This window comes from Chinchilla lanigera, unplaced genomic scaffold (assembly GCF_000276665.1).
Source record: "Chinchilla lanigera isolate Chin_1 unplaced genomic scaffold, ChiLan1.0 scaffold00081, whole genome shotgun sequence".
In the NCBI taxonomy this organism is placed as follows: Eukaryota; Metazoa; Chordata; class Mammalia; order Rodentia; family Chinchillidae; genus Chinchilla; species Chinchilla lanigera.
In genome coordinates, this window is record NW_004955482.1 from 8809849 (window position 1) to 8837535 (window position 27687).

At 40.5% G+C, this 27687-nt stretch overlaps 1 protein-coding gene across 8 annotated transcripts in view; it reads right to left on the reverse strand.

Moving 5' to 3' along the window:
* Hectd4 (HECT domain containing E3 ubiquitin protein ligase 4) overlaps positions 1–27687 on the reverse strand; it is a 133876-nt gene that overhangs the window by 95749 nt on the left and 10440 nt on the right. For 5 of the 8 annotated variants that reach the window (XM_005403195.2, XM_013503686.1, XM_005403193.2 and 2 more), the window contains exons 6-12: positions 23935–24105; positions 12625–12820; positions 9010–9168; positions 3969–4082; positions 3165–3305; positions 1258–1490; positions 736–881 (exon numbers count right to left, since the gene is read on the reverse strand). In XM_005403195.2, the coding sequence (XP_005403252.1) occupies positions 736–881; positions 1258–1490; positions 3165–3305; positions 3969–4082; positions 9010–9168; positions 12625–12820; positions 23935–24105 (1160 nt within the window). The remainder of the gene's footprint in view (positions 1–735; positions 882–1257; positions 1491–3164; positions 3306–3968; positions 4083–9009; positions 9169–12624; positions 12821–23934; positions 24106–27687) is intronic. The other 3 variants (XM_013503689.1, XM_013503687.1, XM_005403191.2) reach the window with 1 other exon arrangement.

A 27687-nucleotide genomic window follows, 5' to 3' on the forward strand; every position in this document is an offset into this window, starting at 1 on the left:
CAGATTTTAATTACTGCCTCAACAGAAAAGCAATCCAAAGCAGAATCTACTGTGGAAGGGAGAAAATTCCCTGCCCTCTATCCTCACTCCTGCCAACTGACTCTTTCGAAGCAACCACCCAGTTCTCTCTGGGTCACTTACATATACTTGGCCATATTAAGGCTATATTCCTGGATGAAAGTTCACTAAGTTAAACTCAAATAAAAGACAACAAATACAGAATGGACCCTAAATTCATAAGTGAGTCTAATAAAGTTTTAAGCAGGGTAATAAAGGCCAACACAGTTGAGCACTACCTTGCATTAGGCCTTTTCTGGACAACATCACAAATTTATATGGCAGGTGCTATTTTTAAGACCATCTCACAGCTGAGGAAATGGAAGCCTCAAACCAAGGCTACAGCGAGTGGGTGCGCAGCAAAGACGAGACTCCAGGGTGGCCAGACAGCAAGTCTGGCTCTGACTACCCTGTCCCACTCCCCCACAAGAGGGTATGTGTTTGCAAACAAACTAGTCACTTGCAGGGTTTGGCTTTTGGGGGAAAAAAAAAGGTGGGCACCTGGTTTACCTTTTGGCCCCATGATGAGCGGGGCAAAAACCTTTTCTATTAACGATCCCCAGTGCATGGCTGCAGGATGGGCTAAGAGACACATATTACCAATCTGCAGGGAGGAATACAATGCCTTACAGGAGAATTATTTTGCAAAGAGCACTAAGAAAATCATTTGCCGTTTACCTGATGGCAAGACAGACTTCCTTCTGAATTTCAGGGCAGATTTGATCTTTTGGTGCCATCAGCAACTGCCAAAGAAGCAATCCCGACCGTCGAATGATGTCTCGGTTCCTTTCAGTTTGTGGGCTGAAGAAAAATTTAAACACCACCTACAGAAATATAGGGGCATATCTAAAAATGTTAATTCTACCAGGGATAAAATTATCCCTATGAAGAAAGCACATGGTTCATATTCTGATGAACAGATAACCAGGTGAGCTTTTAAGCACAATCTCTTCCCTTGTGCAGTGGTATAATTATAGTAAATATTTCACATATATTAATTGCAGTGAGCTACAGATAGCAATACTCCATTAATTGCAGTGCAGTGAATATGATGCTAATTCTAATTACACGACTAGAAGGTGGTAAGAAGCAAATGGGAATGTTATTGAAATTTTCTTCCAGTAGACACTAGCTAGCTGAAGCCAGAGTTTAAGTTCCTTTCTCTCTAGCATCTTAGTTACCTCAGCACAGTGCACTTACCTGAAAGACAACGAGAATGCAGCGTATGATGCAGGTATCTCCATTAACCATGGCCTTCTCCATGATGTCACAAATACTGCTCACATGGTGGGCTTCAATCGGATGCTGCTTGCCCAAGACACTTGTGATGGGAAGACTGGGGTTAGTGGCCAGAAGATTGAGCTGGTGTATGCACATCGCACCAACGTGGTGCAGTAACTGGTTGATAACCTCATTCGTGGTTATAGCCTCTTCTAGAAGACGGAAAGAAACCCAGTGAGGAAAGACGCTCCATCGGTGGCCCATGAGGAGCAGATCCCCGGTTTATAAAAGGTGCGCACACCAATCAGGACAGACCAGCTGGGCTCCCATCTCTCCCACTGCTGCTGAAGGACCCTTCTCCCTGGCACAGAGTGTGGGGTGCAAATACTTGAGAATTTCCATTTTTCTAAAACATAAGTAGTTGCCACTTACTGAGCCTGTTCTATACGCTAGACAACGGGCTAAATGCTTTCACGCGTTACCTTACAAAATGGATATAGGGGATGGGGCTGGGGATTTAGCTCAGCGGCAAAGCGCCTGCCTGGCAAGTGCAAGGTTGTGAGTTCGGTTCCCGGTACCGGAGAAAAACAAAAAACAAAAAACAAAAAAAACCAAAATGGATATAAACTTAGACTATTTTAGCACTGTTTCATAGGCAACAAAACAAAGTCAGAGATGCTAAGTAATTCACCCTAGGTTACATAGCTACAAAGTGGTAAAGTTGGGAATTGAATTCCAGTCATCTCAACCCATGCTGGTAACCATTCCAGTAAAGTAACTCAACCTTCTATGGCTGCCCCTAAGGTAGGAACCCTCCCCTTGTCCACAAACATTTCCTTCCACTGTCCACAACATTTTTATTTTGCTTAGTCTACATCAATCAATCAAACCTGTGAGGGTTGACAAGCATCGTCTTATCTAATAACGAAGACTTCATGGATGGGTACAGGCATTCAGAGAATGGAGGTAAAAATCCAAATAGGCAAAATATAAACAGATTGCTCTTCTCCTTAAAGCAGCTGAAATGAACTGCCTAGAAGACTTGGGAACATAGGCCATTGTGCAGAAGCAGGCCTGGATAGGGAACCTTCGAGCTACAAAACCACTGTGGGCACTGGGAACTATGAAAACAGAACTCCAAAAAAACTGAAGATTACATGGAGCTGGTCAAAACTCAACTTTCTGATTGTATATTAACCACACAGCCAGCCTGAGTTGCACTGTCTTCTGTGCCTTTTAGGACTTCAGTCTCAACAATGAAATGCAGGGGAGCAAATGTTTATCTTTAAAAGACTTTTTGAAGCCAGGTTTGGGACCTCCTGAAATAAATGAGGTCTTTCTGTTCTCATTCTGAGTTGCCCAGGGCCAGAGGAGATGTACGGCAGAGGAGTGGCCGCTCCGACTAGCCAGGTTATAGGACAGCCCTCGGCTGCTAAGTGCAGATGAGCCTCAGTGCGTGGAGGAAGAGCAACCAGGGAAGAGGCTGCTGAGTGAGTAAGTGAAGATGATGACAGGCATGGCAGCAGCAGAGTGATGGGGAATGGCCGGATTTGCGATATATTTTGGTACCAGGAATTGAACTCAGGACCTTGCGCTTGCCAGGCAGGCACTTGTGCTGCTGATCTATATCCCCAGCTGGGATATATTCTGAAGCTGACAGGACCTGTTGATATCCATATGGATGTAGACGTGAGAGAAAGAATCAAAAGATAACCCAAAATTTTTCATACTTAATCATAAACCAAACTATCAGAGTCACCGATACAGGACTTTAGACTCCTAAGTTCAAAGAGGAAACGCTGTTGACGTGCTTTGGTGTTGTCTGTGTTCCCACCAACTTCTGCTGCGGTATCCTCTTCCATGTCAGGAGCAACGGTGTGCCTCACCTTTGGGCTCGGTGATGATGTGGCTGACTCCCAGTCTCTGGCACACGTAATGGAAGGCTTGATTCCCAGGATTACACCACTGGTCGATGTAGTCGTTGGAGCATGTCCACAGCATGTTGTTCACTGTATCATAACAGGCACCTGCAAAGAGCATACTGCATTCAACCACTGTGTTGCCACTGCCTGTGTACACATTTCTCCAGGCACTGCTCAACACCCATTTATCTAATAATAAGTAGGAAGGGCAAGGTGTCTCTCATGCTCGCAATCATGGCGCTACTCCTATAGGTTTACCTGGGTTCAGCAAGAAGCCAGGATTTAATATTTAAGTCTGCTTAACTCCTATGCAAGAAGGAGTAAGTCTCACAAAATAGTTCTTAGCAACTGACTTAAATGGGACCTTCTTCCAAAAAAGATTCAAGTGGTAACAACAGGACCAACTAACATTAACACACAATAAAAGCCCTGATAACTGAGCCTAAAATTTTAAGACAGGGTTTTCCTAGCAGCCAGGACAAAGTAAAAAGGCACTATGTTACATCATGCTCATTTTGCAGCAAACAGATTCTTCACTGGAGTAAACCTGCTTATGGCATCAACTCTGGGGCTCTGGTATAGGCACTGTCATGTACAGAGAATTTTACATGTGGCAATTTCCTGTATTAATTCCCCAACTTTAAAGAATAGTGTTAAAAATTCTTTTTTCTCAAGGAAACTATAATGCCACAGGGAAGTGGCAAGGTTTTTCCAAAAATCCTGTTAGAACTATGAATTTTTCAAGAAGTGTGTGCATAGATTTCTCACCCAATCCTGGGACAAGAGCACCACGCCCCAGAGAGCTTCCAGCAGCATCTATGAGATCCGCACGACTTGTGAACTGGCCATCTGAAATGTTATACACCAAGCTGGACGCGAGGACTGTGGAAACAAACATCATGCTGTTTAATGATCCTGAAGACTAATTTTCAAAGTTTAAATTTTAAGGTCTAAACGTAAAAATCATACCTCCCTTTTCTGCTGTCCATTGGCGGTAACCAAAAATACACTTACAAACCACTCAAAAAGAACTATCACCAAAATATCTTCATAAATTTAAATTTAAAACTGAATCTTTCAGGTTTGAAGGATTGAAGCCAGGGCCATGTGTGTGCTAGTCAACTGCTCTAACATTGACCTATATGTCCTCACTCCACTGAACCTTGGTTTTGAAAGTGTTTTTAAAACGGCAACTTTTGCATGAAGACTTTTTCAATATAGATTATCAAAAGGGCAACTGTAAGAAGGATATGTTACTCACATCATGAGTCACCACATTTACAAGAAACACTCTACACTCAGGAGTACATACAAACCCGGCTCTGTTGCTCTCTTCTCATGCACTGGCTCTGAAACTTGCAGATACTTTGAGCTCTTTCCTTAACACAGCATAGAGTAGTGATGGAGACGTTGGGACTTGAATTCCTGCTCGACCACACCTGGGTGCTCCCTGTGAAGTTACTGAATCTGTTTCCTCATTTGTACACTTGATCTTAGTCAAAAGGCCGAGAAGCGAGGTTTCCTCATTTGTAAAGAGGAAATAATAAAAGTACCTACATTATACAGCTATTATAAAAACTAAATGAGCTAGAAACATCAAGCACTATCTGTTAGATACTACTGTTGACATCATATTTTCTTCCCTACTTTAGAACATACATTCTAGCACTGTGTCTCTTGAGTTTCTGTTTGTTTGTTTGGTTAGTTGGTTGATCGGCTGGTTGACTGAGACAGGGTCCCGCTATGTAGTTTAATCTGGCCTGGAACTCAAAGCAATCCTCCTGCTTCAGCTTCTCTAGCGTAGGCGTGGGCCACCACACCTGGCCTGGGTTTGTTTCTCTCTGTGACCCATCACCCCAGTAGGCCAGTCCCTTGTCACACATGACTTGAATTATAACCTAAACCATGGTGGCTAACCTGTGCCACTCATGCCATGGTAGGCAGTTTGTATCACTGAAAGCTCTAAAAGGCTCCCATAAGTGTCCTAAGCTATATTCTTTATTTCTTTATTTTCTACTGTTCCATTCCCATGCCAACAGAATGACCTTCCTCAAATTTCTTTTTCACACACATGAGGATTACTCAAGAACTGCCCTGCTTCTCCGTGATGCTCGCTTCCTTTGATTATGAAGGACGCACATAAGGGTTCAAGCAGTATCACAGCACCATCTACCATTTTCTGGAGCCTTCTGCCCTCTCCACCTTTCTCCTAACTTGACAAGGAGCTGTTAAAGCAGTCATGGTGAGCTTCTTAGAGCTCTCAACGATAACAAACAATTCACTGCGGTATGTGTGCCACAGGTTCGCTTCCACTGTCTTAAAGGCTCGTATTTGCCAGACTGCACAGTGTCTAATTTTTTTTTTTTTTTTTTTGGTTTTTCTCCGGTACCAGGAACCGAACTCATGACCTTGTGCTTGCCAGGCAGGCGCTTTTGCCGCTGAGCTAAATCCCCAGCCCCACAGTGTCTAATTTGGAACAAGACCCAGAAGGAATTTAAGCATTTACTGATGCGCTAGGTTAAAACAGAATCACTGTGTCAACTATATCTGTATGAAAAAACAGCACCATAAAGATGTGCCTTACTTAGGCCCAATTTCAACAGAGTGAGAAAGCCATGCCAAAGAAATTAAAAAGACTTTAATAAGATGAACGGTCAGTAGGAAGACAAATAACCTAATTTAAAAACAGACAAAGCATTTGAATCCTGCAGAGAAGATAAACGAATGGCCAATAAGCACATAAAAAGATGTCTGGCATCATTAATCATTAGAGAAATGTAAATCAAAACTGCAAAGAGGCACCATTTCATACCCCTTAGAATGGCTATTAAAAAACAAAAAAGGAAAATAACAGATGTTGGGGAGAAGCAGAGAAATTGGAAAATGGTATAGCCACTTTGGAAAACAGTTTAACAGTTCCTTCAAAGGGTCAGCATTTACTTACCATATGACCCAACAATTCCATTCCTAAGCATATATTGAAAAGAAATGAAAATCTGTCCATACAAATCCTCATATACCAATGTTCATAGCAGCATTTATCAAAACAGCCAAAAAGTGGAAAAAAAAAATCCATCAACTGAAGAATGAATGAACAAGATGGAGTATTATCCCTACAGTGAAATATAATTTGGCCATAAAAAGGAACGAAGCACTGACTCACGCTAAAACGTGGATGAATAATAAAACACTGTTACTACAAAAAGGCAATCACAAAAGACCACATAATGAATAATTCCATTTATATAAACAGGCCAAACAAAATAGGTAAATCCAGAGACAGAAAGTAGATAGGTAGATGCCAGGAACTGGGGGTAAGAAGAGAGATCGTTAAAGATTTGCCATATCTTTTGGGGTGATGGGTAGATAGTGCTAACAGTTACACATAAAAAAACTCCCACTAAACTGTACACTTTAAAGGGATTAACTTTACAGTATGTGAATTACATTCATAAACTTATAAATCATAACTGAAAACCAAAAGCAAATGGTAAATATCCATGATTTACTTTCTACTAAGGGTACAATATGTGGTCACCTGCACATTTAGAGAAAATAGGCTGTCAAGAAAAGGTTCAAGCAATTTGATTCTGAAGGTAAAGAGAGTTTGGAGTTGTTAGGAATAGCTAAGTTTCAAGCACATACAACTACCTGAAATGGCCCTAAGGTGAATTGATATTAGTAGCCAGGTGCTGTGGTGCACTCCTATAATCCCAGAACTCTGGGAGGCTGAGGCAGGAGGATCACAAGTTTGAGCCCAGTTTGGGCAATTAAGACTTAGCCATTCCCTGTCTCAAAATAAAAAATAAAAAAGGGGCCATATATATATATATATATATATATATATATATATATATATATTCATTACAGCCATAGAGAAGGATAAAATGGAGTCATCTGTAGGAAAATGGTTGCACCTTGAGACCATAATGCTAAGAGAAATAAATCAGACACCAAAGGTTAAACATCTCATGATTTCTCTTATATGAAAGTATAAGTAAAGAACAAAGTAAGACATAGGGAACAGGGAGATAGACTTTGTGGAGCTTGGAAGGGGACCTGGGGATAAGGGGAAATGAGAGGGAGAAGAGTAAGTAAAAAGAATCAAGTTGTGATATAAACATGTACCAATTCCTTAAGATGAATGTATATTTTATGTATCACAAAACTACTAATTTAAAGGGGCAATGCAGATGTAGCTCAGTGCAAAGATCTTGTGTTTAACCCCCAATATCACCACAAAAAAGTTGATCTTCCATAAATTACTTTGCTTAAACTGCTGAGGTCAAATGTGTATCTGCAGGCTTTAGTTAGAGCAAGAAAAGCTCTTTTGGGGTTGTGGATTTAGCTCAGTGAAAGAGTGCTTGCCTAGCATGTGCCAGACATTAGGTTCAATCTCAGTATGGGAGGGGGAGGTGCTGCTTTTTTGAAGTCTAAATGTGAAATTGAATCCTCTCATGGCATTACTGTAAGAAAATCATTTTAAGAGGACAGAGATTAAGTACGGGAAAATGAAAATAAGGAAACTGATTTTTCAAACATTTTAATTTTATGTGCTAACCAAATTTCAAGAGAACAAAACACTGGGAAAACTAAGGCTCCAAAGGGTTAAAGGATGTCTGTAAGGAAAGAATGTTAATAAATAGTAATATAAAAGAAACATTTTAAAATTCTATATTTTATTCCATTTGACTACTTTATTTGCCTACTCTGAAGCTAACCTTATATTGCTTTAATTACTATAGCATGCCCCCATCTTTTACAAAAATATGTGCACAATGAAAAACATAAATGAATATTTATACATATTATTTTCTGTCCTACATTTCTGTTAACATTTTGGGTCCTGGAGGCCAGGGATACAGCTCAGCAGCACAAGCGCCTGCCTGGCAAGCACAAGGTCCTGAGTTCGATTCCCAATACCAAAAAAAAAAAAAAAGGCATCAGCAACATTTTGGGTCCTAAAATGAAGGGTGTTTTACATTTTTATTTTAATAGTTTTGGGGTTCTATGAGAGTGAGCAGAGGTCTTGCTGTGCCATCAATGAATAGATTATTTCCTAAAATTTTACTGAATTGATTTGTAATTATAGTAACTTTATAGGAGACATATGCTTAACACACACAAGACCCTGCCAGGTGTGGTGGCACATGCCTGTAATCCCAGCACTTGGGAGGCTGAGGCAGGAGGATGGCTGCAAGTTCGAGACCAGCCTGGGCTACAAAATGAGCTCAAGGTCAGCCTGAACTGCATTGCGAGACCCTGTTTCAAAAAGACCAAACCAAACCAAACCAAACAACACACATACACAAGACACTGTGTTCAATCTCCAGCACAGAAAGAGAGACACACAGAGGGACAGACAGATACAGATAAGCAGATAGACAGACAGGCAGACAGAGATAGTGACAGCAAGAGAGAGAAAGAGACAGACAGAGAAAGGGAGAAACGGAAGGGAAAGAGGAAGAGGAAGAGAAGAGGAAGGGAGGGAGGGAAGAAGGAAGGAAGGAATGAAGGAAGGAAAGAGGGAAGGAAGGAAGGAAGGATAAATAAATCTATTTCAAATTAATTCCAGGGCTGGAGGTGTAGTTCAATGGTAGAGTGCTTCCCTAGCAAGCTCCAGGCCCTGAGTTCAAACACCCGCCTCTAGTACTGCAAATATAAATTCCTTCTTGGCTAGAATTATATTGATGATTATTATTATCAGAGAGCTACTGCAAATAACTGTTTAGCATAGTAAGTTTAAAATAGGAACACCTTAAATTTCAGAGTTTGAGATACACCAGTGTCACAAATAAAATTTACTTACTTTTTAAAGATGATAAACCACTTGTTCCACCGAAAAGAGAGCGGGTGGCAGAGCTGCCTGATCCCCCTGGAGGTGGGACCAGCATTACCAAGTACGTGCCACAGGTGTAGATGGGCGTCTTGCGCAGCATCTTTAGAGGTAGCCCGCAGCTAGTATTTGCTGGGGGAAAGAATGAAAATGCTGAACAAAAAAAGGACATCTACATTACTGTGATTACTAAAGCAGATGAAGGTACAGGGAGGGAGTCCTAAACTCAAATAAAGATATATTTCCATGAAGAAGAGAGAGCAAGAAGTAATAATGATGGAAAAAATAATTATCTTCTGGCTCCAGAACCTGACCTTTCTCGAAGGTGTTCCCTAAAGTCAGGAGGCCCTCATGATTCTACAAATCCTTTTAAAAGAATAAATCCTCACACAGACTAAATCTAAAAATAAAAGGATCCTACTGTTTGTGCTTTCTTAGGAAATGGATACTCTACTCAAAAGATTTTTCTTTATTTTATATAGAACAAATTCTTGACAGGTTTGTGATATTCCATTCATTACAAACAGCTTTGAACATGAAGTAAAAGCTTTCACAATACCATCAAATAATGCTATACCTGCATAATTTAGGATAATCCATGATAAATATTTCTTTTTTAAGGTCAGTGACATAAACGATCATTAAAAAATAATTATTGTTTATAATCAAGAACTATAAACTGTACTTTTATCTCCCTTACTTACCAGCACAGCTGAACTGTGGAGTGAGTTTGAGGACTTTATACACTAGCCTAGTTAACAGAAAAGCAAGCAGAGTGCGGACTTGGGAAGCTTCCAGTCTATAAAATGAGACGTATTACTCAGGCCAACACAGAAACGCGTTTTCAGATGGCTTAGATTAGAAAAATGAGTAAAGTTGAAACCTAATCTGCCCAATATTTGTTTTGAATATTTGTGCTTCTAAAGAACTCCATTTTGTAAAACGGTAAGCCCCCAGTGAGTGTATTCTTCATTCAGGACATAAATTCAGTAACATAAATTTTCACAGGTAAGAAGCCAGAAAGGGCAATTATCAGACTATTTTAGGAACTTCCTGGGCCTAACAATTTCACTAAGATGTTTTTAATAACATGCTCTTGCTATTAACATACTATTACTCATGGTAATAGATATTAATGTATCACAAAATAAAAACTCCTAGAAACCCAAGTGTTCAAATAACTTTCAAAAAAGTCTACTTGGTCTACAACAAGTGAATTTTTAATATAGTAATATGTTCCATGAATATAGAGATTGTTGATAAAAGTACGATGAGATCACATATTTTGGATACAGATACTAGTTTCTACACAATTCTGGTTATAGTCTTGCTTTCTGAGGTCTTTACTTTTTACTGCATGTGCTTTCTTGCCCGATGAGCACTCCTTTAGTACTCCCACTGGTTAGGTAGGACTTAATTTTTCCCCAAGGGATAAACCCAGAGCAAGACTTCAGTCTGTCATAAAAAATGTTTGTTTAGGTAAAAAGCACTTCCTGTAACTCCAACTATCCACTCACTCAAATCATAATATTTATTAACGAATTCTTCACTTCTATTTTACACAACAGAGGTTTGTGAGAATAACACATCACCCTTAAATTCTAATGTGAACTAATAAGTATCTAATAGCTTTATGACAAGTGAACCACAAATATTTTCTCCTCCTAGCATTTTAAGCAGCAAACAGCAAAGGATCTGCATTAAATTCATATTAATTCAGACACTTTTTTCTACATGTTGAATCTTCCTTCTTTTTCTTTTTTTTTTTTTTTCTTTTTGTTTTATTTTGTTTTTTGAAACAGGGTCTCACCATGCAGTTTAGACTGACCTTGAACTCACTTATACAATCCAGGCTGGCCTTGAATTCACAGCAATGCTCCTGCCTCAGCCTCCTGAGTGCTGGGATTATAAGTGTGTGCCACTATGATGGGGAGGAATCTTTTTTCTAAATTTATTATGTAGTGCATTTTATGATTTGTTATAAAACAAGATGGCAAGTGGGGTGTGGTGGCACATGTCTGTAATCCCAGCACTCAGGAGGCTGAGGCAGGAGGAACCTTGTGAGTTTGAAATCAGGCTGGGCTATAAAGTGAGCTCAAGGCCAACCTGAAACGCATAGTGAGATCCTGTCTCAAAAAGACCAAAACTAAAAAAAAAGACAAAGTGGCTGGGTGTAAGCGATAAACTTTTCTAGAATAATGATTCATAACATTTTTTGGCCATGGATGAGTTTGAAAATCTGTTGAATGTTCTTGCTTTGATTTGTTTATGTTTGTGATACTGGTATGTTGCTACTGTTCTATTTCTTTGTTTGTTTCTCATTTACTACTCTCTCTAAAATTAAAAAAAAGAAAAAGAAAATCTGACAAAAGCTATGATGGACACATATAAAACGTTATTTAAAGCTGGGGGAACTGCCAGGCGTGGTGGCGCACATGTGTAATCCCAGCACTCGGGGGCGGGCGGGAGTTGAGGCAGGAGAATCATTGTGAGTTCGAGACCAGCCTGGGCTACAAAGTGAGCTCAAGGCCAGCCTGAACTGCACAGTGAGACCCTGTCTCAAAAAGACAAAAAAGAAAAGAAAAGAAAAGAAAAGAAAAGAAAAGAAAAGAAAAGAAAAGAAAAGAAAAGCTGGGAGAACACATTTATGAATGCATTAAAGGTTTGTCCTGATTAGAAACTCCTCTTCGTAAGGATCTCCTGCTTTAAAGATGCACAGCAGGGTAGACAATATGCTACTTTTTATTTCTCACAGAAGAGAAAATAATGTATTTTTAAAATTGTATTTGCATAAAGGAATCCTGGAAAGACAAAATTAATAATGATAGTGAACTAGAGAGGGCAGAGTAAACATGGCGAGACTAAGACTTCCCTGCAAATGGGCCTAGTGTTTTCACCAGATGTGTTTGACAGACAGACTTTATTAACATGATAATAGCTATTAGTTTATCACACTGTCTTTACTTCTGAACTGTATAAATGTACCATCTATTTTAAAACATTGAATTATAGAAACTAAATGATAAATTCCATATTGTATATTGTAGAAATTTGTCTCTTGCTTGCTCAAGAATGGATCTAGTGAGGATAATACTAAATATTTGGCATTCATGAAGCACAAAGCTAAACATGAATCAATGAATGTATGCTAACAGTAATGATGATAAGACATTCATGGGTGAAGGCAGCTGTTTTAAATTATTACTGATTCATATGAATTCATGTCCATGGCCCACAACAGGTATTAACTTGGAATAAAAAAATGGACAATGACTGGAAGATCCTAACAGGTGATCATATGAGGTGGCAAAGAAAGAAGCTTTCTTGCCCAGCGTGATGGCTCACACCTGTAATCCCAGCACTTGGGAGGCTGAGGCAGGAGGATCCAGGAGGATCATTTCAAGTTTGAGACCAGCCTGGGCTACAAAGTGAGCTCAAGGCCAGCCTGAACTGCATAGCGAGACACTGTCTCAAAAAGGCCAAAAAAAAAAAAAAAAAAGCTTTTTCTAGCACAGAATAAGCGCTCAATCAAAGGTAGCTGAGTGGAGCTATCCAAAGAGACAGACTCGAAAGCACAGAGCAACCTACCTGCTTGATCCTCTTTCAGGGTGTTGGAGATGGTGGAGCCAGTCAGGGCTGCGAGGGTCGCTGACGGGGAGGCTCTGTACCGCGAGAGTCTACTCAGAAGCATCTCATTAATGCTTTTGGCAGACTCCCCTTCTTTTCTCATTAGAATTGTGCGTTCCTGAAGCGGGTTGGCTACAAATACACCATTTTCAACCTGCTATCAAAAGAAAACAGGTTCTGAAATGATGTCTGTTTCTATTTAGGTAGTAAATTTCTACTTGATGTTATTATGACGTAGCTGCTTAAAAACAGTTCAGAAACTGTTGTTTTTGCACCTGAGCAGACAAAACTGCAGCTGAGCAGACTTAACCCTCAATTTAAATCTTCTATAGAAATGACTGCAAATGAAATGAAGGTCATGCTAAGTTTGTGCGCTTTCATTTTTTATCATAGCCCAAACATAATGAGCCAACTTTAATAGGTTCTACAGAAAGTTGATTAAAATTCCGGAATTCCATTGGCAGCACACACTAATTATGAGCCTCCTGACAGGCACAAATAAGACAAGAGGAAAATAAATCAATCAGCCTTTGATTTACTGCTCAGGACAACTCTGAGATTAATGTCTTCTTAAAATATAATTAGTGGCTGAAATCCAAACTTTGTGTTAACAGCAGTTAACAGCTCTCGTGCTCAGGCCCTGGCAGAGCAATCCTAGAGAAAGACAGTCTCTGCTGTACATACATGCCAAAAAAAGACACCTCAACTGCATCTTTGCTGGGACTTGGCAGCTCTTTCACTTATCAGTTAATTATTCCCCCGCAAAATCTCGGAAGCAGTGATGCCAAAATCCCTCTGCCAGTTAACAGCTTGACCTTCGGCAGATCACCTACCTGGCTTTCCTTACTGCTGAGGAGACCTGGACCACTCAAGCTTTTCCCTCTCACTGCTCTCCTCACCTAAGTCTGTAAAAGCTCGCTGACTCTGCCCCTCCTCTTCCTTCACAGGAAGCAGCATTTCGCCTCATATAATACAAGGGTCTCCCTTTCTACCGACTTCCTTCTCTGTGTCTTCATGTTCATGGGTCTTGGAGATCTTAAGACCTGGTATCCCAATAAAATTCCACCCCTTTCTCCACTTCCAGTCCTCATCCAGCGTCTCAAAATATCTCTCAGGCATGGCCTCTACATGGCTCTGGGTGGACTCAGACAGTGGCCCCACTAGTGAGTTGGCCTGCCTCTGCGGGGCAGGGAGATAGAGGGAATGCAGGTTCTGGGGACAAGTCTCAGAAGCCAGCAGATGGCAAAGCAGGAGTCCAAAAGGAAGAGCTGGTAGTAGAGAAGAAGCCAGAGAAAGCAAGGAAACTCACCAGGAAAGACCCCCTCACAGAGGATAAGGGAAAAGATCTAGAGTAACAAAATGCTGCTCCTGCTTCCTTACTTCTGCTTCTTATTCCTGTGAGGATTGGTCTCTAAACTCAGCACCCTCCAATGAGCAGACAGTTTTTTCAGTACTGGGGAATGAACCCAGGCCTTTTGCACTGACCTACATCCCTAGCCTTTTTTTTTTTTTAATTTTGAGACAGGGTCTCACTAAGTTGGCCTGGCTGGGCTTGAACTTGAGATCCTTCTGCCTCAGTTGCCTAGAGGGCTGGGATTACTGGTGTGTGCCACCACACTCAACTGAGCAGATATTCCTAATGGCCCACCAGTAACCTAAAACCAACACCATGGATATTTCCCTTGATTTTTTGGGCTTTACCTTCCTCAGTCTTGATGGACCCTAGTCTGTTTCCTTCTTCACACATGAGCACTGACCTGTGTGCCAGTGCCTCCCGCCTCTCACTTAGTTGTTGGCTCCACACTTCCTGAAAATCCCATGTCCTGAGAAGTTCCTCTGTCCCCAGCAAAATGGACAGTTGGGTACCCTGTCTGGACGAGTAGCTGCTTCTTATCACGTAGTCTCAGCCCGAGAGCCTTTCCTCAGAAGGGCTTCACCCAGGCACTCAATAGAGTAGCTTCCTTACCCACCCACCATCACAGCACTCTCTTTTCTTTTTCCCCAGCATTTATCTTTAGTTGGAGTTATTTTATTATTATCTACTTTCTTACTAATTCCCCATCCTGTGATAAGCCCCATAAAAACAAAGGATCATTAACCCATTACCCACAGAAGACAATATGGTAGGAACACATTTAAAATTAACTTAATCATTTGGCTCATAATTTGAAGGAAATAATAAACTCTTAGGGAGAAGAGGGGAAAGACACAAGTATGTCCATTACTGTACTGACCATATCTTGAAGAAGAAACATAAAGAGGGTAACACGGCAATAAAATTGTTGCTGAACCTAACCAGCTAAAATCCAGCATTTTATAGAGAGCACATGGGGGCAGAAGACTTCTCAGAACAAAACAGAAGTAGGAGGTGAGAGAAGTGCTCCGAGAATCCAAAAAGGAGTTCCAGAAGACTCCCAAGCAGAGATGTGTCCTTGGAACAGTGACCAAGACAGGGAAGTTCCAGGTCTAACTGCAGTCAAACCCAGCTCACAGTTTCATGAGTAAAGACACAGCAGAAGAACACAGAGAGTGGTCAAGGATCCCCTATTTTTTTTTTTTTCTGGTACTGGAAATCGAACTCACGACCTTGCGCTTGCCAGACAGGCGCTGTGCCGCTGAGCTAAATCCCCAGCCCCAATCCCTATTTTTTAATGTTAATTTTTTTATTATAAAATTAAAAGATGGTCTTTCTTGACGATCTGGAGAAAAATAAACCATAAATTTATAAATGAGAGGCACCATAATTTACCTTTTTAGGGGCGGCCAGTTAAAGTTCTGAATTCTAGCATTACAAGAAGCCACAGATAACTCTGGCTGCTGCACACTCTGACTGGATCAATAAAAGGAAGTGTCACCAGGTTTTAGAAAGGACGCGTCCTGCATCTGCTCACGCGGTGCCACCTCCACCACTGCTTCCCTCAGCACAGCACACCGTTCTCATCTGGCCTGCGGCAAAGTCTCCTGCTGATTCTTGTCCTGCCCGCTCCCTCCACTGTCTTCTTCTAAAATATGTTTTATTATGGAAATTTTTATAATACAAAAATATGTAAGTATAATATTCATTTATTCATTTTCTAGATGTGACAGTTATCAGTATTCCAAACTGTGTCGTTTCACCCTTACATATTCAATGCATACCACTACAAAATATATTTTTAAATAGGTACAATGTAATTATACCTAACAAAATTAACGATAATTCTCGACATCATCTAATATACCCCATATTAGATTTCCTCAATTTTTCAAATTTTTTTTGTTTTAAAGATAAAAAATAAAACAACAATGAAGACAAAAATCAAAACAACACAAAAACAACAAAAATGATACATGACCTCAAAATAAAATGATAGGAATTAACAATGTTTGCTAAAGTGATTCAGGAACCAAATAAGATCTCTACTTTATACAACATTAGGTTCACCTTTTTAGATCTCTTCTATGTTTGCTTTGCTTCTAAGAGTCTTTAAATCTGGCTTTAGTCCACCCTTGACCCAATGAACCTTTACAACAAGATCGCATCACCTTCCTGCTCAAAACTCTCTAAAAGTGTCCCAAATAAAGTCCAAATACCTTGCAAGGCCCTACAGGAAACAGCTCCAGTTACCTCTTGCACTCCGTCTCCCATCACTCACTTTCTCCTCCCCACTTGACCTATGAAGCCCTTCACACTGTCCTTCCTCACCAGGCCAAGCTCACCCTGTCCCAGGGCCTCTGTCCCTGCCTTTTCCTTGGTCTGTAATGCTCTTCTGCCTGCTCTTGGACTGCCTTCTTCCTTAATTTTACCCAGGCTTCAGCTTAACCATCACCCCTTAGAGAAGCTTCCCTGCCCATTATTAAAAGAGCCCCCACCCCAAATCATATTTCTGTGGCTTCCCTGTGCTGTTTCTTTCTCCTAAGACTTACTACTGTCTAGAGCTGAGCTTCTGTCTCCTGCACTGGAAGGTAAGCGTCACAAGGTGGGGGATTTGCTGTCTCAGCTACACTATACCCCAACTCTTAGGACACAATAGTGGCACACAGCAGGGCCTCCATAATTTGAAAAACTATAGACACAGATACTCAAACATAGCTGTCTATGCTCAGGGCTACTGCGTGAATGCCCAGAACTTGTGGAAGTAAGGCTGTATGGCAACGTCCATGTGTGTGCAGTGGGTTAGCGTCTCAAATCCTCCACAAACTAAAGATGCCAGGGAAAAACCCTCTTGTAAGGGATTGTTGAAGGGATGGTTACAGTTTCCCCGCACCAGCACAGCAGCACCACCACCTGCTGGCATCTCAGAATGAACTGCAATAGAGTTCCACAGCAGAAGAAAACCATCAGGCTGCTGTGAGTCTATCACTAGGACAGAGGATATCCTCTGCAAAACCAAGTAAGTTAACAAGCAGCTGCAGGTGAAAGCCCCAGTGTGACTGAACTGGCTAGCCTGACACAGGCTCTCCCCATCAGGATGTCCCCACTGGACAGTTTATACTACTCCTTTGCTCATCTATTCATCAGATGTACAAGTCTTCCACCTCCATTAAAACCTTTCCACAATGACTATTACCCTCCCTGCTTTAACCTCTCACAAGTTCTTTTTTGGACAAGTCAAGAGTCATGTCAAAGTCTCTGGCCAACACTGGAAGAGCATAGTTGGTGTTAACTGAAATGGGAAAGCCCTTGGAGGAGCTGGTTTGGGATAAAATCAGGACTCTGAATGGAGGTATATTTAACTTCAAATGACTATTAGACTTCCAACAGGGGAGTCTAATATTCTGTGCACATACAAACAAATGCCCACGTCAACATGCACCTAGATTTCTAGGGACAAGTTTTGGCTGAGAAGCAAATTTAAGCATAGAGATGGGCTTACAGCCATAACACAGGATGAGATCAGCTGAGAAAAGCAGCCAGAGCAGATGAAGGGTGTTATGGTTTGTGTCTGGATGACTCCCCAAAGCCTCATGCAGTCATGGGGTGGGCTTCTAGAGTTTTTGATTCATCCAGGGTCCAATGCTGGGATTATGGTTGTGAGTGCTACACCTGCCCTGGGGCGGGTTTCCTGCATACAATATAAGGGAGGGAAAGAGGCTTGCTCGCTGCTGCTCCCCTTTTTGCTGTTGTTGCTCTTGCTGTTTTCCTGCTGCCATGAACTGTTGCCCTCTGCCATGTGCCACTCTGCCTTGAAGCCAGCAGAGTATGGACTGAAAGCTCCAAAAACTGCGAACTAAATAAAACTTTCCTTCCTTAATTTTGGGCATCAGGTATTTTGTCTCAGCAAGAAGAGAAAAGTAACACAGAGGGGTCCTGGAAACAAGTCAGAGAGCATATAGCTGCTAAGAGTCAAGACAGACAAGGCTAAGAAAGAACAGTCTATGAGTAGGAGAAGTGTTACAGGTCTCCACAAGCAGTGGTAAAAACAGTTCCAACAATATGTGAGTGCTTGTGTCAAATACTACTAAAAAGTCAAAAATAAGGCTGAACTGACCTTATCCTTATGGGAGCCATTGGTGAACCTGGTTAAGAGCTAGTTGGTATGTAATGTCTGTACTGATCCTATGCTATTTTGTAAAATGTTGTTGGTCTGTTAATATTTTCCTCCTTTTATTTCTAAAATAAAAGAAAAAAAAAAGAAAAAAAATGATAACTAAAAAGAGCTAGTTGGTGGTGTGAGGAGAACACAAGATTGAGTGGAGAGGGTTGAAGGAAGAACAGAGGAGATCAGGTAAAAACAGTTAAGAACAAATCCTTTCAAGAGTTTTGCTATAAAGGGAAGCCAAAAGAGAGGGGAGTACTTTGAGGTGGGTATGGGTTGAGAGGGTTGTTTTTGTCTTTTCAAGATGGGATATACTTTAACATATCTGTGTGCTATGGTCAATGATCCATTGAGGAAGGAAAGGCACTGACTGTGGGGAAGAACAATTGAGAAAAACATCCACCCTGTGATAATTAACATGGTGCTAACTTGAATAGAAATATGCAGCTGATTGGTTTAGCACAGTTCTGTAGTTTCTGGATGACTTACTAAAGAAAAAAGACCCACCCTGGATGTAGGTGGGACCAATCAATAGGCTTGTAGCCCAGATGGAATAAAAAGGGAAAGAAGAAGTCTTGCTTCTGTTTCTTCAGAGGAGCTTCAGTCTTCACCACTGCCTTTAGCTGTCCATCTCTAGGCCACCAGCGCAGACTCTCCAGCCTACCAACATAGACCCTTCAGCTTTCTGAAATGAACTCACACGGGACTCTGCAGAGAGCTCCAGCCCTGGACTTTTGACTGGATCCTCTGGGTCCTCAGAGGATCCTCAGAGGATCCTCAGCATGCAGATGGCCCTTCTGCATTCTGCCACTCCTGACTCTGAGGTGGCCACTGTAAGCCTACCTTGTAAATCCTTTGTATGTTGTATATATGCATATATATTTTACATTAAATCTGTTCCTCTACCAAACCCTAACGGATACAACTCCACTGAACTCTCACGTTTTTCATCCCACAGCAAGTAAATACACGGTGTTCTGAACCCCATCATTTTCTTCTATACAATGTAATTTTGAAATTAATCTACTTTATTCTATGCAGATCTGCTTCATACTTTTTAATGGTTGCACAGTATTCCCTTCTGTGACAGTATTACAGGCAGTAAGCCAGCTATATATGTTCTGCTCCCAAGTTAACCACTACGTAAGTAGCTGATGGTGATTTAAGGAAAATTTTTAGCTGGGCATGGTGACCACACCTGTAATCCCAGCACTCAAGAGGCTAAGGCAGAAGGATTGCCATGAGTTAGAGGCCAGCCTGGGCTACATAGTTAGTTCAAGGCCAGTGTGAACTATATAGTGAGACTCTATCTCAAAAAAAACAGTAAAAAAAATAAAATAAAATAAATTAGTGACAAAAAATGTCAAACATATGCAAAAAGAGAAGGGTATAATGAACTTTCACATACCCATGATCCCAATTTAACTATTATTCAGATATTGTCATATATGTGTAACCCGCCTGCCTCTTTTTTTTTGCACATTTAAAAAAAAACTGAATTGAGTATTAAACCTAGGGCCTTTGTACTGAGCATCTCTAACACTTTTTACTTTCTTATTTTGAGACAAAGTCTCGCTAAGTTGCCCAGGCTGGGCATGAACTTGTGATCCTCAGGCTTCAGCCTCCCAAGAAGCTGGGATTATAGGTGTGTGCAACTATGCCTGGCCTGCTGAAATATTTGAGGGTATATTCCAGATATTATGTAGTTCTACTTATAAATATCTCTAAAAGTCTGGATTTTGTTATGTAAACACATCTTTACATACTTAAAAAGTAAATTAAGACTAATCCTTTGGTTTTATTTAATACCCTTAATACTTTTACATTTAAATATCAAATTGTCTCCAAAAGAATTTTTTTTTTTTTTTTTTTTGGTTTTTCTCCGGTACCAGGAACCGAACTCACGACCTTGCGCTTGCCAGGCAGGCGCTTTGCCGCTGAGCTAAATCCCCAGCCCCCAAGAATTTTTTTAAACAGTTGATTTGTTTGATTCAGACTCCAAAACTGATTCAAAGGTACTTCTTTTAATCTAGAGCAGACTCCTTTCTCCTCAACTTTTTATTTCATGCTGCAGGCAGGGGCTATTTTAGTTGTTCCATTTCTTGCAGGGCAGGTATTGGCTTCTGATTATATAACTATATGTCTAAAAATACCTTTATGTTGTCTCCATAGCTGATTAATACTTTGGTTGAAGACTGACTTCTGGGGTTGGACATCATTTTCCCTTACAGCTTTGGAAGTGCTGCTCCATTTTGCATAAAGAAATGCAGTTGAATAGCCTGGTGCTTTTCTATTTCCTCATCATATACATATAATTTTTTAAAATTTTTCTGAAAGATTTATGTATGCATGTATATATGTATACATTTATTTGTGTTTGTATTTTTGGTACCGGGAATTTAACTCAGAACCTCACACGTGCCAGGTAGGTGCTGTGCTGCCAAGCTATCTTCCCAGCCCTCTGAAAGCTTTAGAATCTTCTCGTTATCCTTAGTAATCTAGAATTTCATGATGATGCACCATGGCATTTTCCATTTCTGTGACAGATACCTTTTATTCTAGATATAAGCTAATATTTTAGTCCAAAATTTTCCTTTCATTATTTCTTGATCATGTTATCCTCTTTTATTTTCTCTCTTCTCTTTTTGGAACTCCTATTCACAGGATTATAGATAGACTGATCCATTGCTCCTTCTATCTTTTCCCTCATATTTACTGTTCTTCATTTACTTGTCTGACTTTCTAGGATACGTATGTAACTCTTTTAGTAATTTTTAGCTTTGAACAATCATAGTTTTAATTTTTAGGAGTGCTCTCTCCTTCTCTGATAGTTCTTTCTTGAGACATTCTTTTATAAATGTGGTATCACCTCACACAGCACTTAGTATTGATGTAGTTCTGCGCTATCCCTGCTATTACTTTTCCTCAACTTTAATTTTTATATTGGAGGCTTTCCTCATTTGTCTGATGATCCTTGGTTGTCTATTCTTTGATTGTTTTAAGCATTTTATTACAGAAAATGATCAACACACACGAAGAAGAAAGAATAATACATGCATTTCCCATGTATCCTTACCTGGCTTCAATAATTATTAATAATCTGACAGCCTTATTTTTTCTCCCTTCCCTTCCACATACATGTCTCTCCAAAATTAGGGGTTGTTTGGGACTTTGTTTTGTCTGCTCTTCTTTTAACAGTCCACATGAGAAAGACCCCTGTGGCCATGGTTGAGTCTTGCTAAGTGGGAGACAGAACTGGGAGTGACTCACCATGCAGACAAGTCTCTGCCTTAAATGAATGCTAACATAGATGTACACAGAACTTTTTCTGTAGGGTAATTTAGTTTCTTCAGAAAATAAATGTTTAGGCTTTTGTCAAAAAGTCAGCATGTGAGCATAAGTGTGTGTGCCAGGAACGGGTCATACTGCCCTCATGAAAACCTTCAGCCTGCAGCCCTGCTCTCATGATGGCTCTGTGAATGTCTGAGGTCTCCAACCCTGAGATGTTCTAGCAGGAGGTGGTGGCAAGCCATCTCTCTTCCTCCTGGTGTTCTCCTCACTGTATACAGTACTTTTAGTCTTGACTTCCTCCACACTGAGGAGCAGGAAGGAATACTATCTCTCCATCTTCTAAAGTAAGGGACAAAAGATAGTATCTAGAGTCAATGTACAAGAAATAATGGTATAACAGTAAATTACCAAGATAACAAAGGAAGAACTAAAATAAATAAAATAAATATATTAGGGTTAATAAGAAAAAAAAAAGAGAGGGAAATTTAGGCAAATCTTTATCTGTCAGTGCCCTTCCGCATTTGGAATTCATCAACCAAGAAGCAGTGATATAGGCATTTTACTTAGAGATAAGAAGTAACCCAGGGGCTGGGGATATAGCTCAGCAGCACAAGTGCCTGCCTGGCAAGCACAAGGTCCTGAGTTTGATTCCTGGTACCCAAAAAGAAAAGGAAAGAAAATACTGGGCGTGGTGGTACACGCCTGTAATCTCAGCACTGGGGAGGCTGAGGCAGGAGGATCGTTGTGAGTTCAAGGCCAGCCTGAACTGAAAGCTGAAGCCATTAAAGTGACCGACTATGGGCAGCTGGCTGGGGGAACATAGCAGAGGAAGTTCACTTTATCAGTGTCTGTGTGCTGTTTTAAATCATGGATGTGGATTTCTTAGGTACAACTTTTAATTTAAAAAAGCAAAGCATATTTTTTTAAAAAACAAAGCATATGAAGGAAAGTGGGGAATTTTTCAATGTTCCCATTACTCTTCAGATAAAGATCTAAATTCTTTAAATGAGCCTGTATGTCTGTTTAAAATAAATAACAACACAAAGCTTTTCTGACAATTATGAACACATGTTCAAATAATACAGTACCTAGCAAACCCATTCGAAGACTCACTATGGCAGGATCATTTTGCCAGAACAGATAATGCTTGGAGACTACTGTCAGACTAGAGAGCAAAAGAAGAGCCTGTCCTGCAAAGGGATACTGGACTCCTGACAGACAGTGTGCTGCAGGATGAATGACTGGTCTCCCAGAACAAGTTTTAATCCCACTAAGATTTATTAGAAAATTATCACAGTTTTCCCCCCAGGAATGCTAATTTCTTCCTCGAAGGATGTTGTGAATTACATTATGAACAAATGGTTCTGTCACAGATCTGGCTTCAGGCAAATTTTTTTCTTTTTGTTTTTTTGTTTTTCTTCTGGTACCAGGAATCGAACTCACGACCTTGCACTTGCCAGGAAGGCGCTGTGCCGCTGAGCTAAACCCCAGCCCCCAAATTTTTTTCTAATTCTGTATAAATGTGATCTAGACCATGTCTGTCCAAGGGAACTTTCTTCAGTGATGCAAATGCTCTCTGTCTTATGGTATCAGTTCAGTCAGCGCTTCAAACGTGGCTAATGTGACTGAGCAACTAAGGTTCTAATTTTATTTCATTCTCATTAACAAATTTAAACAGCCATATGTGGCTAGCAGTTTCTGCACTGAACAGTGCACTGGAAAGCACAGATCTGAACCTGGGCTCCCGAGCTGACCCTAAGCTCTCCCCCTGTATATGCAGCGCCTCTGCTACCTCCACACTGTGGTCCTCTCCCCCGCAATATGTTCTTCCCTTGCCTACTCTCCAAATTCTTTAACTTGTACCACTACTTTTCCTTCCCTGCCTTGAAACCATTTTCCCACTTTTTGCTCACTTGTCTATGGTTAATTTTTCATTTTTCCACCACCATCACCCCAATCCACCCAACCCTAGAACTGGAACTCAAGTCCAACTTGAGCAAGAACCTGCTCGCCTTGCCCATCAGTGAACCCTTTCAGCCAGGACAACGCCGCGTGGCTCCTAGTGAGCACCCAGCTGACACCAAGGGGATGAACGGTCTCACCATTGTAATTGTTACTGCTCTTGGAGACTCCCGATTTCTATTTTTAGAGCCCTTCTGCTACTACAGTTGAGTCCCACATTTCCAACACCCCCATGAGCATTTCTACTTAAATATTCCCCTAATGACACATCTGATAATGTTGTCTCCTTTCTTGCCAAATTATCATTCAGAAAGCTTGGCTCTGCTTATGCCATATAATCCCAAAGAAAAAACCCCTCACAGACATCCAAGAGGAAAATCAGTGTCAAGGAAACAGTAAATGCATTATATGTGCTGCAAGTATCTTAGGACCTCTGTGCATTAATATAAAAAGAAAGCAAATAAAAATGTTTCTGCAAAGACACAAAAGGAGACCGTACCACAAGTTCAAAAATGTCCATGAAGACAGAATGTCCCTTTGGTGTTTTCTCATTCAAACTAGCCGGAGACCAGATCCAGTAGAAGTAAGTACCGTCTGAAGAGAGGTGCACGGTGCTCATGGTGCTGCCCACAGGAAGGTGATTGGCTGGCATGGGCACCATCTGGCACACCTGCACGTGAAAGGGAGAAAATCTCCATTAGAATAATGCAGAAATTCTGGTTAAGCATATGCCCATTGTTCTAGTAGGTCCAAAATGATGATTCAGGAGGCCTCCTAATTTACTGTTCCTCATCTGTAATACATGAAAATTATATAGCAAAAGCATAAAAGTTCAAAAATGAGCAGTAACATAAATATGAACAGCCAAAAACAGATGAAAAGATTATTCAGATTAATTTAAATTACTTTTTTTTGTAGTGGTGGTGATCGTAGTGGCGCAGTGAGGGTTGAACCCAGGGCCTTGTACATGCTAGGCAGTCACTCTAACACTGAGTTACATCCCCAGCCCCAAACGACATCTTAATAAGAAAAACTAATTACTAAATGCTTTTAAATCTGCTACATGTATGTATTTTATCTAACACTTATTTTAAAAAGCTTCAGAGAAAGTTGTACTTTCTGAAATTTCCTTAGTAAAAGAATTTAAAATAATTCATTAAATTTCTTTTTTTCTGAAACAGTCTTGTATGTAATTCAGGCTGCCCTTGAACTCACTATGTAGCCCAGGGTGGCTTCAAACATGAAGCAATCCTTTTGCCTCAATCTCCTGAGTGCTGGGACTACAAGCACATACCACCATGCCAGGCTAAGACCATTACCTATATTTAAAAGATAGAAGCCAGGCATGGAGGCACATGCCTGTAATCTCAGCACTCAGGAAGGCTGAGGCAGTAGGACTGCAAGTTCTAGAAAAAAATAAAAAGGACTATGGATGTAGCTCAGTGTGACCCTGGGTTCATTTCCTAGAACTGAAAAAAAAAAAAAAAAAAAAAACAATTTTGGCTTTTTCATTTTTTTTTTTTTTTTTTGGTTTTTCTCCGGTACCGGGGACTTATTCATTTTTATATCCTCACTACCTCACTCAGAGCCCAATACAATGCAATTTAGTAAATATTCAATGGAAGAAAAATAAGACAGCAGGAAGAAGAGGAAAAGAAGAGAAGAGAAAACAAGGGAGAAATAAAGTAAAACTAAAACAAAAAATGATGGTCCGTGACAGGTCCTAACTTAGCACATGAGGGCTTACTAAAATTCACCACGTCCATCAGGAGGAAAAGACAAACACCAATTCCATACATTTATCATGAAAGCACATGTTTTTCTCTTCTCTTCTTTTCTTTTTTTTTTTTTGGAGACAGGGTTTCACTATGACATTTGGGCTGGCCTTTGTAGCCCAGGCTGGTCTTGAACTTGCAGCGGTCCTCCTGCCTCGGTCTCCCAAGTGCTGCGGTTATACGTATGCACCAAATGCGTATGTTTCTAATGTTAAGCATCCTCTTCAGTTTCAGCATAATGAAAAAGCTTTGTATCATTTCACATTAAATATGTAGTTACACAATAATTTTTAGTGCTAGAGATTAGCACTTAAAGTGAGAGAAAAATGAAAGCTACACATGATGGCGAATGTTTGTAATCCTAGCTACTCAAGACGCTGAGGTAGGAGGAATGCAAGTTCAGGCCCAACGTAGGCAAATTAGCAAGAACTTTTCTCAAAACAAACAAACAAACAAACAAACAAGCGGTCTGGGTAGCCAGACACAATGGCACATATCTGTAATCCCAGTACTCTGGGAGGCTGATGCAGGAGGATCACAAGTTTGAGCTTAGCCTGGGCAATTCAGCAACTTAGCTAGACCCTATCTCAAACAAACAACAACAACAAAAAACAAATGCTAAGGATATAGCTCATTTCAGAGGTCTTGAGTTCAACCCCTAGTATTGCTCAAGGGGGAAGGTGGTGCTGAGAGGTAGCTCAATGGTAGAACTCTTGCCTAGTATTCATGAGACCATAGGTTTAATCTCCAGTGGAAGCAAGTAGATAGATAGGCAGACAGATAGAAATAGAGATAGACAGATAGACAGTCAGACAGACAGACAGACTGACTGTTGTCTCTTTTTTTTTCAGTTAGAGGTTAAATATCTTTAGGGAACAGAAGAAATACTGGCCACTCACTCCAGCACTCCATCGTTTGGAAAGGTTTCCGAAGGCAACTTTGGACCACCAAACTTGTAAACTTTTATCCTTAGAGTGGACAAACTTGTTCTGTCCACTTCAAGGATAAAAACTCACTTGGTTCAAGTCTAGGAAGCCACTGTCTGGCCTCACCACCCCCACATTGCTCCCAATGCACATCAGGTAGTGATGCAGCACTGCTTCCTGGGACAGTGTCAAAAAGTTTTAGCAACAACACAGAGGAAACTGGTTTACACTGCTGCTTCAGTGTAAACCATGTTCTGAGAGTTAACATCTGTTTAGCTCCATGCTTAAGCTCCCATTTCATATAAACATGAGACAGTCTCATCTGATTGCACTAGTGACAAGCAGTTAAGTCAACTGGACATATATTTGTTTATTCATTCATTTTATTCATCAAACAATTATTGAGCACCTACTATGGGATCTGGAGATGACAATGGTGAACAATACTCAGTCCCTGTCCTCTGAGAAAGGCATACGTGAGTGACAAAGAAAAAGGGATGTGACATTCCACTTAATTCCTGTCTTTTGCCAGGTGTGGTAGTGTATGCCTGTAATCGCAGCACTCAGGAGGCTGAGGCACAAAGATTGTTTTGAGTTCAAGGCCAGCCTGGGCTACATAGTGAGTTAAGGCCAGGCTGAACTACATAGTGAGACCCTGTCTCAAAAATAAATGAAAATTTTAAAATCCAGTCTTTTTTTTTTTTAAGACAGGATCTGGCTATCGTTTAAGCTGGTCTCTAACTTGCTATGTAGCCTAGGCTGGCCTTGAACTCTCACGCCTCCTGTCTCAGCCTCCCAGGTACTGGGATTACAGGTGTGTTCACAGTGCTTGGCTCCACTTAATTTCAGGGGACTCACTCCCCAGATGGTAACTCTAAACATTCAACTCAACTCTGTTTGAAAAGCAGAAAGTTGCAGTATAAACAGCTCAAATTCTAGAAGAGAATCATAGATTTTAGTTCTGGAGCTGGTATTACTCGCTGTGTGGCCTTGAGCAAGTTACTTAACCTCCCTGGGATGCATTCCTTCATTCAATAATAAACAATGAGTGTTTACAAGGTGCTTTACTCCACTGTCTTATCTACAAGATTAATTTACCAAGTTACACCTCTTCAGAAGAGACAGGAAGTCTATGTAAAGACACTGATAAATGTTAGTTTCTAGTATTGTTATTATTATCAATCCCATGTTAGGCACCATACCAAGATGAGTAAAACCGAGTCTAGCCCTGAAGGTGTGTGTGGTCAGTGAAGTGAGACAGAAGAGCAGGTAATTTTAGTATAATGTGGCGAGTGTCATGATAGAGTGCTTAGAGAGCCCTGCAGATAAGCACTTAATCTAACACACCATTTATCCTAGACTCATTTCCAAGCTTCTTTTCCACACAGAGGCTGTTTAGAACAAATTAAATAGAGAAATGCTTTCCCAAATAGACCTGGTTAAAATAAAAAGCAAAAAATAGCTAGTATGTATACGATCTTTGTTTTTTATTTATTTATTTATTTATTTATTTATTTATTTATTTATTTATTTATTTATTTTTGTCTTTTT